Raw genomic sequence first — 19,700 nt, forward strand, 5'->3', positions numbered from 1 at the left:
TTCGGATTAGAAAAATAATCGGTTGCAGGACAGTGTTACCGATTTATATTAGATAATTCAAAGCTATGTTGATCATTATAACATTAAATTTTGAATAACAAATGATAAGACAATCTTATTCAAATGTCGTAATAATACCTCTGACCAAGGAAAAATGATTTAGGGGAAATGTTGGCTTCGGCAATACCTTGACCTATTGTCATCAGGGGGGTAAGCAACGTCCTTGGGAGCTCAATTTTGGCATGTCGGTACATTTTATTTCAGAGCATCTATTGGCCAAATCTGAGTACTCTAGGACTTTGTTTACCCCCCTGACGATAATAGGTTGAGGTATTGCCGAAGCCAACATTTCCCCTATATAGTTTTCATAAAAGTTGACGATACAAATACTAATGAGGAAAGGAATTCCGCATTTCCTTTTCCCAAGTCCTTTTCCTCTCCTTCCCTTCCCTTCTTCTCTTTTCAGAAAGCGAGTAATGGCGCTATAACCATATGCCATATAGGGCTAGGACAAGAGTTAGTGCTCAGGTCCCAACCGCTAGAAGAAAATGGTAGCGAGCAAGGGCGCTATAACCTAGGCGAATACAGCATTCCCTCCGTATAGGTTACGTCCGCACACCGCTCTCCGTTGTCCTTCAACTGAGGTCGGCTGGATCGATTGAGGGATGGCAGTGGGTTGGCGGTGCCGTCCACGCTTGTACGGAGGGAGGACTGTTCGCTCGAACACAAGGGGTAAATACCTGTGTTCCATCCCAGGAGATCGGACAACCAAGGAGTGTACATTAACTTTCTTAGTTCTGTCACTCCCAACGATTTATATAGCCTATTTTCAAATCCAGCATACGGAGCGGTTGGTACGGTATGTCCCCGCTCTTTGATTACCTGTGGATTAAATGTTAACCACTGTCTATACTTATTAAGTAGACATGGTAAACATTCACTTCCACAAAAATTAACTAAACGCTACACAGTAGGCCTGGCCGCTTTATTGTTTGTTTCACATCCTTGATGTGCAGCAGGCATTAATAATGACAAGAAAAATGATAGATGTATCATTTTCCAGGATTCTTTCAAGTACTGGATGTGTATGTGTAGACTAGACTAGACTAGACTAGACTAGACTACGGGGCACGCGTATGATCGATTTTACCGCGGCATACAGCACAACAGGGTGCCTTCCATTCATTTTGACTCAAAAAATGTAAAAATATCATCATATTTTCTTATTATTCCATAATTTCAAAAAACATTTTTTTAGTCAAAATGAATGGAAGGCACCCTGCAGCACAATTTCACACCTAATTAATCGAATATTTATCACAGCACTGCGAAATAAACTATAACGTTCGCCAATACACACAATTATCCGGAGCCTTCAATCAATTCAAATTATATGTAGGTTACACGAGCACCACCTGATAAGTGAATTCTGTATTGTATTTTTTTTCCACAAAATAGGTTTTGTTTATCTAAACAACTTAGCTGAAAATGAAATCGTTCATCTAGTCTATCTGATGGAAACAATTGGAAATGAATGTTACACTAGCGCTGCCTTATGAATGAATTCTGAGCTGAACTCTTTACCACTGAATAGATCTTGTTCATCTGAACAACTTTGTCGAAGTCGGAAACCATCGATATAGTCCATGTGTTAAGTTAGGGCAAACAATTAAAAATTAATTTCAGGCTAGTGCCACTGGGTGAGTTAATTCTGAACAAGATTTTCTTTAAGATTGGTCTTGTCCATCTGAACAACTTTTCTGAAGACGATAACCATCCAGGATTTGTAGCTAGCGTTATATCATATGTATGTAAGACGGCGCAACTTGATGGGTACATTTTTACAACCAATGCTATCCTTCCATCTCGACCGTTCACAACGATATTTACAAAACAGCTAGAACCGATAACATATGAATATCTTAATTAGGTAATATACCTTATCTTGGTTGGTATGCTTGGTGTATAAAAATTTATTTAGTTATGGATCAGTCATCGACATATTTTTTTTAATTACTTTATTTGTAAAGCCTCAATTGAATAAACTTTACAGAGCCGAGTTATCATTTTCGTTATACATTATTACTGACTTATATATAAAGTTAAAGGAACTGAAATGTGGTTTACGATACAAATATTTTATTAATCCTAAAACATGAAATTATTTCTATTCATCTTGAAAACAGACATTGAAACCCACACGTACAAAATACAAACTAAACACAAGATTAATCAAACTTACAATCTAAGGTTAATATTCTTAAAGTAAACATATATGAGCTTCATAAACTCCAGATCGCGTCTAGCCAAAATATCCCGAACTGGAACATAAGGTGGTCTACCTCGAGCCCGAAGGGAATCATAAAAATGTGATCTGACTCCACCATACTCCGCACAAGACCAAAGGATGTGATCAGCGTCCTGGTAACCATGTCCACATTCACAGAGATTGCTGTCTCCCAACCCCACACGGAACAAGTGAGCGTTTAGACAATAGTGATTGGACATGAGACGAGACATCACGCGTATGAAGTCTCGACTCAAGTCCAAACCTTTGAACCATGCAAACTTCGACACCTTAGGGATAATTGAATGTAGCCATCGTCCCAAGCTCCTTTCACTCCATTGATGTTGCCAGCTAACGAGCGACTGCTGACGATAAATAGAGAAAAATTCAGGCGATTTGTCGATCATAAATGTCGCCTTTCATAGCGCCCACCTTCGCAAGTGAATCCACCTTCTCATTGCCCAAAATTAAGCAATGCGAAGGGACCCACGTGAAGATGATGATGAAAGAGCGCACGGATAAAGCACTAAGGGGCTGTTCATAAACTACGTAGACAGTTTAGGGGGGGGGTGACAATTATCCACGGCCCATACAAATTTTAAATTTTTTGTATGAACAATTGTCTACGTAGGGGGAGGGGGGGGGGTCAAGAATCCTAAAAACTGTCTACGTAGTTTATGAACAGTCCCTAAGCAGCTCTCGTATTTTCAAGAGAAAATACGAGAAGTGCTTTACCGGCCTAATGGAACGGATAGCGTCGACAGAACTGAGACTATCCGCAAAAATAAAGTAGTGGTCTGCAAGAAGTGAAGCAATAGTTTCCAAAGTGTAGTGAATTGCTGCCAGTTCAGCCACATACACAGAACGAGGAGCTTGATATTAGAAGACCTTTTAATTATCAAAGTATGGTATTCTGGCATCAAAAAAGCGTTATCCCTAAGTTATCATAAGAACTTAATCATGTTGCTAGTTCGTTATTCGTAGAACATTTATGAGGCAATTTATTTTGGTATTTTACCTCTTATCTCAGCCTTGTCAAAACCATATTAAGATGGCCAGTTATGCTATTTTCATACCTTAATTTGGTATTAATAAGTTTCTGCTCGGAAACAGATTCCCGTTTTACGTTACGCTCAAACGTTACACTATTCCTAACCGGCCACTCAGTAAATTGGCGAAAATGGAGGAAGTAAGTATGGGAGCAGCCTGAACAGGGTTGCTGTTAGTTAGGCTACCATCCAATACAGATCGAATTTTGGTCGAAACCCTTAACCTGTGGACTGAGAGATCACCTAAAAAGAGTGTCGCTGTTTAAGATTTGGCTAAAAACTGGGAAAATCGATGAGTATCGTTCAATATGCCAAGGCAAGAAATGGTCTCAACGATGATTGGTTAGTCAAGAGGCATCTTCATCATCGTATTTTTGCTTACAATTGATTTTTTTTTACACAAAACACATACTAACGTGAATTAACTTCTTATCAGTCTAGTTTAGTTCTTCCAGCCATGTAGTAGACAAGTTCAAGTTTATGCAAATCGTAATGTGCTAGCTGATAAGAGAGGCATCATTCTTCCTTTTCAGTCTACTTTATGTGTTATGCATTTATGGTAGCTTAGTAAACGCTTATTGTTTACGCTTGTGAGCTGAATGTAAATTTCCCAAACAAACGCAAGTGCCAAGATTTTATCAATTTCATTACTCAAATGAAATAATGTTTCCCGATGAAAGCTTCAGTAACAGATAACATATTTGCTACGAAATCACGTTTTCCGTTGGAAACTGTCAATTAATGATAAAATATACTGAACAACATGACAGCTTTATTGCATTCAACACGTTCAATCGGCAATGTCTTAGCGGGGCAGTCGTCCGTGTGAGGTCCCACCACTCTCCCACACTATGTGCGATGGAATGCTCCCTATCCGTCGGCGAATTGAACCAAAGCCTGGGATATCTCGCTTTGAACTTTATGCATATGCCCCCACGTCAACCTCACTCGCGTTTCGTTCGCAGGCAGCACAGCACACAGCACCTTCCCGAAACACATTCTCATTAAAACACATTTTTCGCGTCACGAGTTTTGAGCAACGGAACCCTGCGGCCACCTATCTGGTACGGGGTCCCTCTGGGGGTACAATTAATCTTAAAAATAAAACCGAAAAAAAGGAAAAACCATGACACCAGAACAACCTACTCCTTGTCTCTGGCTGTATCTCGCTTGCTGGTTCATTTCAAACCCCAACGCCGCAACCGCCTACAGCTCCAGGCGGCAGCATGGTGAAGCATCATGTTCTGCCTCAGTTTCCCCCAAACTCCGAACCACGCGGTGGCTCCGATCCTCGGCTGAAGATGCCGGACTGAAGGCGCTCGAGGATATCGCGAGTATTCCCCCGCGCGCTCGCACTCACAAACACACTCCGTCACCGTCTCTCCCCCACAAGCCACGGAGGAGCCTTTGACAGAAAATGAACCCGCTGTATCTACCGAGCATATATGTATGGATGTAGGGCACAGTTTATAAATCGAGATTTTTCTGAGCGTTGTCGAAATTTCCCGTTCAGATTGCTGACCCGCCGCCGGCATTGGCCCCACGTTGAAAACTCGTACCTTGTTCCGTAATCCACATGTAACTACCAAGAAATGCACACGTCTGTGTATTGGCGGGTTGGTTGGGATACCGCCAAATTAGGTTGCCCCAAAGTTATGTTCATAATTTAATAATATGTACCGCCGTTTGCAATCCATCACTTCCCTCTAAACTATTTAGCCTGCATCGATAATATAGACGGGCATTGATTTTAAATATTGTGATGATAACGGCTCAAAACGAAAATCAATCTAATGACATTTAGAAGCGTTGCTGTAAGAACTTCAATCCCATAAACCACGAAAATAGAGCACGACATAAGCACTACAACTAACGGTGACTTTTCACTCTTTTTTTCTCATCCCACGCAGGCGAAAATGTAACAGCGACATGGAGCGAGAACGTGATCGAGATCGTGACCGCGAGCGGGCAGAACGGGCCTCCGTCGGTGGAGAACGCGATGTGAAACCTTCGCTGGAGCCGCGGGACCTTTCCGCAACGAGGCTGTTTTCCGCGACGCAAATCAAAATTAGCACTTCACCCACCACGTCACCGACGATTTCCAACTCGTCCTCACCGACGCCGACGCCGCCGATACCGGCCGTCTCGCCTGCCGTCACCGGTGTGGGCAGTGGATATCATCACTCGAACCACAAGCAGATTACAGGGATCCCTTGCGTGGCCGCCGCTTCCAAGTACACAGCTCCGGTACACATCGACGTCGGCGGAACGATCTATACCAGTTCGCTGGAAACGTTGACAAAGTGAGTATGTGATGGTTTTTGAGGGGCAAAATTGAGCCAGGAAAAAAAACACAAGTTGGGTAATTGTTCAATTACATTTAAATAAGTCAAAGCTAGTCATCAGTTTGAGAAATTACAGAGATTTTGTTTCGTCAGATGAAAATATTGGTGGACAGTTGAAAATTTTCACAGTATCGATTAGTGCAAACATGTGTATGACTGTGACGAGAAATTCACAATAATGAAATTTCAAGATTTCACTCTAAATGAAATTTCAGATAAAAATCAACAATCATTAAATCGCTTATTTTGACTCCGTGAAAGTTAAATTGACAGGTTTTATGTATCATACACATGTGAAGATGTCGATGGTGACATGAGCTCCGGATCGACTCAACCTGGTGCGAGTGATAAGATCTTTGGTTGGGCTGTCAAGGTTCATAGCATGACTCACCTGTCTGGATACTGGTACGTGTTGCTCCCTGGTACAAGATATCGCCTATTCGATGGTTTGCAGACACTGATCGACTTCTTCAAACGACTCTGGTAGGACGTCGTAATCGATTGCTGTGTCCACACAGCGCTGATACTGCTGCCAGTTGACACGATGGTAATTTCGCCGGGAAATTTGAATTCTATTGGCCGAGGAACCTTCTTCGGCCACCACCGGAGAGTGGTCCGAGCTCAGTTCCTGATAAGCGATAGTTGAGAGATGTTATCGCCAATGTTGCTGATGAAGATGTAGATGGTGGCATGAGCTCCGGATCGACCCAACCGGGTGGGAGTTTCCGGACACAGGGTAGTGGGCTTCCTGCAGATCATTGTATAAGATTGTGCCGTTCTGGTTTCGCCGACTATTGCCCCAGGCTTGATGCTTGGCGTTCTGGTCGCCAGCGATGATGAAATTTTGTCGCCGTCGTGTTAGCTTAATGATGTCTCTTCGGAGGTCTGCGGCCGAGCCGTCCCTAATGACCGTGATGATGGTGATTGGACCAAACGATGTGCTCACCTCAACTCCGATGGCTTCGATAATTTTCATCTGGAAGCTTGGTAGTAGCCGGCAGCTGATGTTCCGTCTCGCAGCGATGGCCACTTCCCCTCCCTCGAAGCTGGTGTGGTCAAGCCTTACCGACCGAAATTCGGGAAGGAAGACGCTCAGCTCGGGCTTCAAGTGAGTATCGGCGATGACGGCTATGTCGATGTGCCGTTCGTTGAGAAAGTCAACAAACTCGATGTTTTTGCTCTTCAAAGAGCAAGCATTCCAATTTACGATCTTGATGGCTTCACGGTCCATACTTAGTGACAAGGGACAGGGCAGCATATAGCTGTTCAGATCGAGTCTTGCAGGTGCGCATGATGATGATGACCTCGGTCACGAACGTCTCAATTTCCTCCGAGGTGAACGGAGAATCGTCGACGAGCTCACCTGAGACAGCACCGGCGTATGATAAACTAGGGGCGGTGGATGAACCTGGAATTGGCTGGGCCGCAGCAGCAGCGAGACCATGCTGAGCAGTCCGACTGTTGGGAACCATTCGTATATTCGCAGGATTGGCTTGTTGGTTGTTGAGCGGAAGCGGGGCTAGGTTCGGAACATGCCGACGGGGCTGGAGAGATGGGTACTGCACTTCCGTGAGTACAGGAGGCGAACGATGATTATGGAGGCGACCATTGTTGATTGTAGCCTTCCGACGGATATTCATAAACTCCACTCGCTTGAGACATCCGCGATTGGAGGCTTGGTGGTTTCCACCGCAGTTGACACTCGTTGGCTCGATGTCATCATCTTGCTCACAGGAGTTGCAGTTGAGTGAGTTCCAGCATACTTGCCGCAGTTTGTCTTCATGTGGCAGTTTTTGGTGCCATGCCCATATGAGAGGCAGTTTATACACTGCGTTACATCACGACGTTGGTGTTTATAATGCTCCCAACTGATGATGACCTGAAACAGGTCCCGGATTTTGGAGAGCCGCAAGACTGGTGGATCACTTCGAGAAGTGCACCAGGAACAACTTATCACGGAAGCTGGTGTTGTGGTTGGAACGCCGGTTCATCGGGTACACTGCCTCAGGCTTGAGCCCAAGCCGCTCCTGCTCGGATTTCACCGCAGCCGCTTCGAACGACGGTAATACACGCAAAACCACCTTCAGTGGCTTTCTCGATGGCAGATCATGCGTGAAGAAGTGCACGTTGTTGTCCTTCAGGAAACATCCTATTTGTTTGTACTCATCCAAACTGGAGCACATGATTTTGATACCGATGCTGCAAAGCTTGAAGCGAGGCAGCAGCTTGTGTTTTGCCAGTTCGGCACCCAGCTTGGCAACATCCTTCACCGGCGTGAAAAGCAGGGGGATCCGGGAACGGCGTCACCATCGCCATTTTCCTCCGGGTTGGCTTGCAGTACCCGTTTTCCGGCGTCATCCTGCGACGCGCTTGGCTTGAAGATCCCGCTGCTGTCTCATTGGCACGTTTACGCACCATTTGTTTCGTGTTTACAAGTTCAAGTAAACTTGTAAACAAAACGAAACAATATCGAAACGGAATCTCGAGCGAAAATACGGACTGTTTGCTTTGTGTGATTTGTTCGTAGTTCGTAGGTATTAGTATATAATAATTTAGATCGGTTTCGTAGTTTGTAAGATAGACATCAAATAATGTCTCTAGGTCAAGTTAAAAGTAAGAAATTCAATTTTACTTCTGGGAACAAATTTTATTTTTAAGCTTTTAGATAAGTTTAAGTTTAGATCAGTACCTAACATTCCAGCCTCCTTAAAATAGCCTATTTTAACGAACCTAATTCTAAATCATTCTGCTGGTGTAGATGCCCCGTGTGCCTTTTGCAAAGGGTATTGAGCATCCTGGTTCTTGAAGGTTGGTGTGCGCAGAATGCTGACGATGATCCTAACCGGAAAAGAAACTAGATTGATTAGTTTGATACATCAGTTTTTACCTTTATCGTTCTCGGTGTCGTCCGGTGGCATCGGAAGAAGAGATCTTAGCGACTGGACAGATAGCACTGTCGGTGGTCGCCGTTCGGAGTGTGACGACTCGTACTATTCCGCCCTGCCCAGGATGGAGTTTCGTGATGCCACTGTGCCGGAGGGAGGTTATCGTCTTTGATGATGACTAAAGGACCAACTTCGATGTTAACGGGCAATCGATTACCTTTGGCAGAGCGGGCTTGAAGATGTTGGAGATATTCGGGGTACCACCTTCTCCAAATCTGCTGGACTTGTTTCTGCACTAAATACCATCGAGACAGCCTGTTGTTCGGTGTTGGTTTGACGTCGCACTCGGAGATTGGAGCCGACCAAGAAGTGACCTGGAGTGAGTGCTTCCAAATCGGCTGGATCGGGTGACATCTTGGTAATTGGTTGGGGATTCAGGCACATTTCTACCTGAGCGAGTAGAGTTATCATTTCGTCCTGGGTGGCTGTTGTTGTGCCTAATTCTTGCAGCTGATGATTTTTCGTCGATTTTACCGCCGCCTCCCATAATCCACTAAAGTGGGGCGCGCGGGGTGGTATGAACTTCCACTCAATGTTGCTGTTGCTGAGACTATACAAAAATAGCGATGTATGACTTCACTGGTCCTGCCTTGCGGTGTGCTTCTTTGAGGTAGATTGGACTGCAGTAGTCCACTCCCGATACAGAGAACGGACGGGATGGAGTTACTCTTGAGGTTGATAAATTGGCTGTTGATTGTTGCACGAGAGTTGGCTTTCATCGGAAGCAGGTGACATTAGTGGTACACCTGACGAAGGAGATTCCGACCTCCGAGAATCCAGAATTTTTTACGAATGGTGCACATCATCAGCTGGGGTCCGGCATGCAGTAGCAATCGATGGTAATGGTTGACCAGTAGCGTGGTCAGCGGATGCTTGCCGGAAATGATGATTGGGTGTTTGGTATCTTCAGCAGCCTTGGAGTTTTCGAGTCGTCCACCGACCCGAATGACGTTGTTGATCCTCGACGAAGATTTATCAACTAGTATACCGTTTCGTAGAGCTGCCACTTCTTCAGAGAACGTATCGCGCTGAGCCAGGCGTCATAAAGCGATTTCGGCATCCCGTAGTTTCGAAGTTGTGAGGAATGTGGCGGGTTGTACTTCGATGAAAGCACACAAGCACCATTTGGATGGTTACTTGCGGCTGATGCGCGCAATGCACGCAGGTAACGTGAAACGTAAGTGACGATTCAGCGTATGACGAAAAGTGGCCTAATAAGAATTCGGAGAACTCGTTCGATTGGGTTGCGTTGGCTATTAGACAAATCTTGCGTTCTTCAGTAACCATTGTTGAAGTATTATCACCTCCGATGGGTTGGTTGGACCACAGATCCGACGGAAGTTTCAACCACATTGGTCCGGTCCACCAGCGTTCATAGTGGAGAAGATCGGCCGGAGTAAGGCTACGCGAGATGTCATCGGCCGGATTGTCGAACCCAGCGACGTGATTCCATGGATGTCCCACCGTAGCTTGTTGGATTTTTCAGACTCAATTGCCCACGAATACCTTCCAGCAGGTTGGTGATAACTTTAGCCACTGCAGCACCGTCGTGGAATCTAACCAAAAGAATACTGGACAGTCGGATTTTAGGAAAGCAATAACCTTTTAAAAGAGTTCCGTAGACAAATTGAAATGGACCGCGCAGAGTTCGAATGGACAAAAACATTCTGATGTTGATCTTCGAAGAAGTGTAAATGGATGCTGGTTGTCCCGGCCACCGAGACAAATCGGGGAATTCTTATGTCACTTAAGAGATTCGGTTGATCATGGAACGTTTTCCATTCGGTTTGGAGTCTTGGTAGAAGTGGATCATCCCAAGCGTAGGACTTCCCGTCGTTGGTGGTCAACGCCCACAGGCACTGCATGAACAGCTTGGCGATAGAGATTACCGGATTGGCGAGGCCCAGTGGGTCGTAGATCTGCGCGATATATGAAAGGACGTTTCGTCTGGTGAGCACGGTAGCAGGAATTGGAAGCTGGATTCGGAATCGCAGTGTATCGGACTTCGGCTCCCAGATCAGTCCAAGGGTGGTCACCGACTGTTCATCGGAGAACTTGTAGAACGGTTGGATTGCTAGTTCGTCCGAAGGAATTTCGGCCAGGACGACTGAGCTGTTGGAGGTCCATTTCCTCAATGGAAAACCGGCGGAATGTAGCATTTCACTGAGCTGGCGATGAAGTTCGATGACTTCCTCTGGGGGTTTCGGCACCGCTGATGAGGTTGTCGACGTCAAAGTCTTCTAACACGGCCTTCTTTGTCATCGGGAAATTCTCACCTTTATCGTTGGCGAGTTGGACTAGAGTTCGAGTGGCGAGGAATGGTGCAGAGGATGTACCATATGTAACGGTTTGAAGCCCCAAAGTGGAGATTGGATCTGTTGGTCTTTTCTGAAGAGGATTCGGATGAGCGATCGGTCGATGCGTACAACTCCAATGTGGCGGTACATTTTCTACACATCCACCACAACTCCAACAGGTTTCGTCCGGAATGCTATTTCGATGGACTGGAGACCCTCTTGCACGACTGGGCCAACGAGGAGAATGTCTTTCAAGGAATTGCCGGATGATATGCGGCAGGAGGCATCGAATACAACCCGTACCCTTGTCGTAGTGCTGCTGGCCTTAAACATAGGGTGTTGCGGCAAGGGCCCATGCATTAATTATGTCACGCTAAATCGAGCAAAAAATTACCCCCTCCCCCTATCGTGACGTTTTTCCTATACCTAATGCATTGCTTGTCACAACATCTTAGACCCTCCCCCCTCCCCCCTTAGAGCGTGACATAATATATGCATCAACCCCAAGTAGTAGTGCATCAGGGAATCATCTACCGGATCTTCGAGACGTCGCATGTGGCCAAGTCGTAGGTACACGTCCATAAACTCATGGTAGGCTACCTTGACAGCTTCGTCCCGCTCAAGCCTGCGTTCCAAACTTCGCAGACGTCTTTCGGTGATGGCACGGAATTCTCCGAGTTGAATATGGGGATTCTGAGATTTTGAAAGAGCGACTACATACCTTCCGTCTGCGTTTCTGGTCATAGTAGCTTGGTACAGCTCATCACAAGCGACTTCGTCTGACGAGTAAATTCAACCGGTATTGATGGACTCAATCTCCCAGAACTTCTCCATCAGTGTTTCCAGGTTGTGGGTGGTAGTTGCGGTACAACAGTGTAGAGGAACTCGTGCAGTATTGCTATACCAGCGACCCGACACTGCCCAACCAAAGATTGTTTCGATTAGCGTCGGTAAGCCACGGCTGAGGTGGATCCTACCACTCATCAGGTATTCATGGAATTGGTCAGCTGGTCAGCTCCCAATATCATGTCGATACTACTGGAAATGTTGAAGTTAGGATCGGCGAGCTCGACTGACTTGGGAATGCACCAATCCGAAATGTTCACGTCTCTGCCTGGAAGTTCGGTGGTTAGGTTTGGAAGCACTAGGAACTCCAATTCACTAGTGTAATACTCGTGCGTTGACCAGCTGTGACACCGTGGTCGTCGACTTCCCAACACCAGTGATGAGGATATTGGCTCGTTCTGGTTTCAGATTCAGACGACGAGCCAGCTTCTTGGATATTAAGTTGGATTGGGATCCGGAATCGATGAGTGCTCGAGCGGCATGCTCGTTTCCATATTCATCGAGGACTGTCAGAACAACCGTCAAAGGAAAGCTGTGCTTTACGAACGGACATGAACTGGCATACTCACTTCGGTGGCTGGATGCGCTTGATTCCACCGATCTTACCGTGGAGGAGGAAGCTGGTTGCTCAACGACACGAATGCCTTTCTGTGAAAATGGTGAAGCTTGAGGTTGTGGTGTCTTTCGTGGCAGAGGCGACAGGAAAACTTTGAGTTGCAGTTGCGAGCGACATGTGATAACTTGAAGCAGTTCCAGCAAAGACGTTTCTGGGAAATGAGTTCCCTCCGTTGACCAACAGAGAGCCTTTGGAAAGTTGGTCACTGAACCAACAGATGTTTTTCGGAGCAGGAGATGCACGATAAGTGATTGGATCGTGGGCTAGCAACCGCGATATTGGTGACCGACCTCGATTGCTGTGGTTTCTTGAACGGGCTGACACCGGCCACCTTGACCGATGTGTAACGATGCTCCATCTCCGAGGAGACCGTTTAGAGAATCCTGATTCGTTGGTACAGGAATGTTCTTCCCAGTCACGAAAAGTTGAAGAGTCCAACTTGTAAGAAAGCATACATTCCAGTGAAGTGTCTCAGGTGTCGACTGCCTCCCCATTTTTGCCAATGCCGTGACGTGGCGTTGAAAGTCGTCCACTAGCGTGTGGAGACCTTTCGGAGATTCCTTGCGTGTGGGAGCCAGGCAGTACAAGGCCCGAAACAACTGCTTTCTGAAGAACCGCTGGTCATCGCAGCGTTTGAGCAGGGCTTCCCAAGTTGGTCCATACCGTGCGGGACCGAAATCCGTACAGCACCGAAATCCGTACACCCTGTTGAATTTGTTTATTTATATGCATCATAACAATGTAAATATTATATATGAATACATATTCATGTTCATTCATGCATTAGCTTAATGTTTACGTCAACAATTAAGCAGAATGTCATGCAATTAAAATAAGAAAAATAAAAACCTTAACACGTGTCGGGCATTTCTGTCAATCGGTTGCGTTCTTAACGATTTTCTAAGAAAATCTCTCGGATTTACTTCAGTTTGTTAAGCGTATTTCAGTGATGTTTGCAAGTAGTTTCCTGAAGGTCGATCGAAAAGGTTAGTGTTTATCGTTTTATATCTCAATTCTAAGCAATGGATCGTTCATATGGTATTTATTTATCAAAATTAGTACTGTACGGATTTCGATCCATATATAACAGCTGATTCTAAATCCGTACACTTGTGCATCACTAATGACGATTCTACTTTATCCAATGTTTTTCAGCAGATCATGGAAACTAAATACATGCCGGAGGATTTGGAGAAGACTATGGCAATGATGCGTGCGGAGAAATCTTACCAAGAAGCATCCAGGGATTTTGCCGTTCAATTCACCACCATAAGAGATGCCGTATTGAATCGTTACTCTCTTATTTTATTCGTATTGTAAACGTTATATTATTAATATCTTTTAATGAAGAGCGTCAAGAACCAGCCAAAAAGTAAAACAACGCAGCTCGCCTACAGGATATCACCAACACGCATATACAAATTAGGGACCATGCATAAATGACGTAGCATTTGAGGGGGGAGGTGAGGGTTTCAGAATTTGTGACCGGCCATGTATTGGATATAGCCAAATACGCTACGAGGGGGGGGGGGAGGAGTATAAAATTGATCAAAAATATGATACGTCATTTTTGGATGCTCCCTTACAGAGAGCAGACAGAAATGGGACAGAGAGCATTCCCAGCAGTAGCTACCAGCGAGGAATGACCGGAAATAAACATGAAAGTAGTGCGGGCGAAAATTGATAAAGAGAACGCAAAGAAACAAAGGATTGAGGAACGACAAAAGAAAAAGGTTGAGCGAGAGAGGAAGAGGAGGAAGAAAAGGAAGAAGAGCAAAGAAAGTTCCCCAATAAACAAATACCATGAACGAACTTTATCCCGGATGGGTAAACTTTCCCACAAATGGTTTTGATGATACCCCGAACACGTCGTTAAGCTCTCTATTATGGTTATGTTTTAGGGTTGGAAGCAAGAAAGCATTATAACTTGAAAAGGCAATGGTAACAATGGAGAAGAAGCAGAAGAAAGCTGTGGAAAAGAAGCAATGAAAGATCTGTATTTTTATGATTATTACTCTTTTGACGTATTAAATTAAATTAAGTTAAAGTCGTTATTTTACCAATTTTAATTTTCATGCACAAAACGAAAAACTAATCCTTGATGTCAGTTCATTGTCTTTTTTGTTGGTTTTTAAGATGGTTGTGTTTTTCTTTTACTTATCCGCCATTATAGAGCTACCATCTTAGGAACCGGTTAATTTATCGCTTGATGCCAGTGGGTTGGTGGAGTTTCAAAGTATGGCGCATCTTGCACGTTATCACATGTAAATTTCGAAAACCTCGAAGTTGTGATCGGAGGAAAACTCCAGTAAGAATATTTAACCCAAAGCACTGGTATAGAATAAAATTTGGAAGAAATTAATCCTTAAACATGAATTAGTTAGCATAAAAATCCAGAACAGTTACCTTCTTAAATAAAAAGAATTCAGTTACCTCTCCTTTGAATCGATTGGAGCATCAATTAATCTAACGCTGATATCATTAGTTAAAAAAGTAAAAGTAAAATAAATGAACTTGAACCTTTGACGAATGATTCTTATGTAAAATCGTGCACTGAATTCAACAATGTAGTCGAAAAAATGTCAGTAGGATAGTTTTTGAGATACAGTTAAAAATGAAAATTCACTTTAAACAAGTTTGATTACTATAATACAAATATCTCCGGTTGTAATGAGATTATATCAATTATTTTAACGCTAAATTAGAGGTAAGACATTTTTTCGTTCGATCAATTGAACATCAATTGTCAGTGAGATTGATGGTATTGTTGTTAGTTAATAGTTTGTTTTTTAAGTTTTCCTAAGAAAAATTTAATTTCTGCTAAGTTTTTAAGCAATGTAAATTAAAATGTTTATGGTGGTTCTACCATTACTCTCACGGAAAAAATAGTGTTATAACGATCGAAATAAAATTTTATCACGTTTAATTTGGCGTTAAAATAATTAATATCACTTCATTGCAGCCAGAGATATTTGTGTTTTAGTTTTATTTAACGTGAGATTTCATTTTTTAGCTAGGGGAAGGAGGGGCATAGTGAACAGGTGGGGCATAGTGAGCATCTCGTACTTTGGCTCTGGATCTCCAACTGCATGAAACAAATCAACTGGTAGTAGGATCAATATCATTAAGATATTGATCCTACAGCCAACAAACGGCCGGAAGTCCAAGCTGGAGCACGCGCGATGCTCACTATGCCCCACCTGTTCACTATGCCTCTCTTACCCCTATATCTCCAAAACTATCCTACCGAGATTTTTTTGGACTACATTTTTGGATTCAGCGCACGACTTTACATGGGAAATGACTATCAGCGTACAAAGTTCAAATATGCTGTAAACTAGTGTATTTAAACGAATATAGCTGTTTTGGAATCTTAGCCAAGCAACTACAAAAAAAAAATACTTTATTCAAGATAGCAACACGTTTTTTTTTCATTGATTTGGATCGATTTACATTCATGTACGGATTTTGATTCATGACTGTACGGATTTTGATTCATCCTCAACACAGTGTACGGATTTCGATTCAAAACTGTACGGATTTTGATTCAATCGTAAAACGCTGTACGGATTTTGATTCACGATATGTGCAATTTAAATCCTTTTTTCTAATAATTAAAGGTAATTTTAAGACCTGGTGTTTGCAAATATTGGAAAAATAAAGATAAATGTAAAGGAAAAAGATGTGATACAGAGCATAATGTGATAGCATTATTTAGTATTGACCGTTAATGATTCTCTCGTGCTTAGGTGTACGGATTTCGGTCCCGCACGGTAATTACCTGCCTCGATGTCTTGAGCTTCTTCCTGGTGGCCATACTTCCGGCGATGTCGTTATCCGAACGACGTTCCTAACTGGTTAAACGATTCGCACACGCGACGACACGTGACATCCTTGCCGATTTGATACGAAAAAAAACTCCTTTCCGTCACGGATCGCGGAAACGAACGAGTTGCTCCTTCTCGACGCGGTTCACGAACACGAGAACGGAATGAACAAATCCTTCCCGACACGAACGCAGTATCACCAGGATGCACTTTGGAGTGCAGCAATTGTCTTGCACTGTCACTTGCACTTTGAAGTGCGGTTGCAATTCACTGTTTACCAGAAATGAATTCAAGCAGAATGCACTTTGGAGTGCAATTGCACTTTACTTTCGACATCACGACCGAATCACCGTTCATTCACCTTTCACCCACATAGACAGCAAATAATGTCTCTTGGTTAAGTTAGATGTAAGAAATTCAATTTTACTTATAGGAACAAATTTTATTTTTAAGCTGTTTGATAAGTTTAAGTTTAGATCAGTACCTAACCGACGGTATTAAAAGTTAATCCGGGTTGGAGTTTGCCGTCATTAATGTACCAAATTTTATAGCATGGCTACCGATTTGGAATCAGTAGGTTAGCTATGAAGAAAAAATATTTGTACTAAAAGTCTAATGATATCTTCATTTACAGTGCAGCTGACAGTCTATCGACGAAAAGAAAGCACAATGTAAACAAAAATCTAGCTGCTTTTAGAAAACGATCCTATTTCTAGTCTCAGTTCTAAACATTTATTATAGATTGCGTGCGCGAGCAATCTGTTTCGATAAATTTACGTCTGAACCCATTGCATTGAGTTCAAACGTTTTTACGTAGATTGGAATATTTTCTCGATTAATGCTAATAGTTTTTCGGAGTTTTATTGCAGCTACTTAAACGGCCTTGGCCTTTTGTGCCTAGAACCGAAACGATATTTGATCATATGACCTTTAGTCTGAAAGATATGGGGCGATTCAATTATAACATCCACAAGTTTTGTGATTTTTAACCGCACCCGCTGCCCCCCTGTGTCACGCTTTTTTCCATACCTATTACACATTCTAGGAGCCCCTCAAGAGTGGACGGACGTCATATTTGAATCGCCGCACATGGGTGCTATCCTTTTAGACAGGCCAAACATCTAAATGGCGAACACGAAATTATTGCCACACATTTAATTTGCTCTCGAATTTCACGCGTTTATAAGAAGAAAAAAACAAATGTATAGGGTGGTTGTATACACGTTCAGTATACATATTTGGATAAGGTTTTAGGGGTTGTTTGTTAAATTACCGACACTTTTGATTGACGCCATCCATAAGAGGATGTTCCGTCGTATCCGATACCTTTTTCTCATTTTTAATCCATTTCCTTCGCATGTCATTTGTATCCTTTACTTTCTTCTTGGTCTTTCAGAGTTTTCGCTTCATTATGGCCCAATAGGTTTTGATTGGGCATAGTTTTGTTCAGTTCAGTGGATTAATGTACTTGGGGACAAAATGCACCGAATTAACCTTCTTCACTTAACTTTGCGAAACACCGACCTATTTGGCAACATCGTTACCCTCCGTCTTCCTACATGCTGCTCCCGGTTTCTTCCTGCTCCGTGCTTGTGATCCAATGTCAACCGGTCTTTGAACCTGTTTATAACTCTGTATACGGTTGAATTATTAATATTCAGTATGTTTTTTTCCTAAAGTACGATGAGATAGCTCCGGATTTTCCATGTGAGCGTACACAATTTTTCACGGGTCTTCACTTGACTCACTTCCACCTTAGCCGCATCGAAACAGACAATAACGCAATTTACAGGATGTAAACAATACACTTCAAAGAGAAACTATGCAAAGTTTGGTTAATTTCCGCTTAGTAGGAATAAAGTTACAGCCAGTTGTAAGTGTTGCAATAGTTTTGTGCTCTTTACGCAGGAAAAAACGGGTATTGTAGCGTTTTTCGAGAAATACTTAAATGCTCCCTAAAACGTTGAAAAAATGCTGTTTTAGTGCGTAGCAACTCAAGTTTAATACCTTATCTGTGTTTCTAGTTTGAGGAACTTAATGTTGAGCAAGTTTCCCAATTTTGCAAAACAGAGCAAAGGGTGAGACACGTCTCGCGTTGGAAAATTATGCTACCAACACGAAACGAGCTTTATCCACATTTTTAATCCACTACCGCATTTCACAAAACATTCAACTAACATTTGTCCTCGTTTCAGATACCCGGATTCCAGGCTTGCGAAATTGTTCAACGGCTGCATCCCGATCGTACTGGACTCACTCAAACAGCACTACTTCATCGACCGCGATGGCGGCATGTTTCGGCACATTCTCAACTTTATGCGCAACTCCAAGCTTCTGGTGGCGGATGATTTCCCCGATCTCGAACTCCTGCTAGAGGAAGCCAAATATTTCGATATTGTTCGTGAGTACATTCGTCATGATGATCAAAGGAATTCGGCTCGAAAGTAATTTTACCCTTACGTATTTTGCAGCTATGATCAAACAGATCGATCAGATAAAGAAGGAACGAGCACGCAGTGGGAACGGGCTGCCTCCGTTCGGGAGTAGTCGACAAAGAAGCAAATCCGGCTCACCGCACGATGCTAACCACGACGTAGTTGCGCTACACATCTCACCGGATCTGGGCGAACGGATTCTGATCTCAGCCGAACGTTCGATCCTGGATGAAGTTTTCCCCGAGACCAATCAAGCCATACTGGACGCTCGAACCGGCGCTGCTTGGAATCAGTTCGACGGCAGACAGGTCATTCGATTCCCGCTAAATGGCTATTGTAAACTGAACTCGATCCAGGTGCTGACCCGGCTACTGAACGCTGGTTTCAGCGTGGAGGCCAGCACTGGCGGAGGAGTCGAGACGCAGCAGTTCTCCGAGTATCTACTAATCCGTAAAAGTTCAATGTGATAATCTAAGTTAAACTGAAAGGGAGATAATGCTCAAAGGAACTTTCAAACTGAACTGTATGTTTGGAACATGTTTTAGCTAACTTTTAGCAAGCAGCGCTTATTTTTATTTATTCTACTTGTAACAGTCGAATGATGGGAAGAGAAAATGAACTATGTCCATTTTAATGTAGTATCAAGTGAAATAAATTATCAAGACAAAAAAAAACAGTGGAAAACAATTGTTAACTTAAGGTACTCTTACTATAAACGTGCGTAAAATAAGACTACTAATTGAAAATTAGTGTAATTAGAAAATTCAAGACAAGACAACTGAAATATAATCACACTTTATGTTACCTCTTTTAAGTAAGTGACATTGGAACAAAACTAATAAAAATCTTCAACTCTTAAGTAGGTGGTGATTGTTGTTATTTGATTGCATCCATCCGTTGGTACTGCCAAGCGGTACGTGGTAATGATTTTTAGGTCTATTTTGACGGATTATCTCATCATTGTCATTATTTAAAAGGGCGTTTCCCTGAATGACGTTTCCATCTTCTTCTCTTATTCTTCTTCTTATTTGCACTTCAAGCTTATTCAGGGTG

The 19,700-nt window shown here is 43.2% G+C and overlaps 1 protein-coding gene across 1 annotated transcript in view; it reads left to right on the top strand.

Moving 5' to 3' along the window:
• Positions 1-19,321, top strand: part of twz (BTB/POZ domain-containing protein twz) — a 211,085-nt gene extending 191,764 nt beyond the window's left edge. The window contains exons 2-4 of the mRNA XM_065229091.1: positions 5,247-5,639; positions 18,408-18,613; positions 18,684-19,321. Coding sequence (XP_065085163.1) covers positions 5,266-5,639; positions 18,408-18,613; positions 18,684-19,114 — 1,011 coding nt within the window. The 5' untranslated portion in view covers positions 5,247-5,265 and the 3' untranslated portion in view covers positions 19,115-19,321. The remainder of the gene's footprint in view (positions 1-5,246; positions 5,640-18,407; positions 18,614-18,683) is intronic.
• Positions 19,322-19,700: the final 379 nt, after the last annotated feature.

This window comes from Ochlerotatus camptorhynchus, unplaced genomic scaffold (genome assembly GCF_037179485.1).
Source record: "Ochlerotatus camptorhynchus isolate MF236.1 unplaced genomic scaffold, CSIRO-AGI_Acam_v1.1 ptg000307l, whole genome shotgun sequence".
NCBI classification, from domain to species: domain Eukaryota; kingdom Metazoa; phylum Arthropoda; class Insecta; order Diptera; family Culicidae; genus Ochlerotatus; species Ochlerotatus camptorhynchus.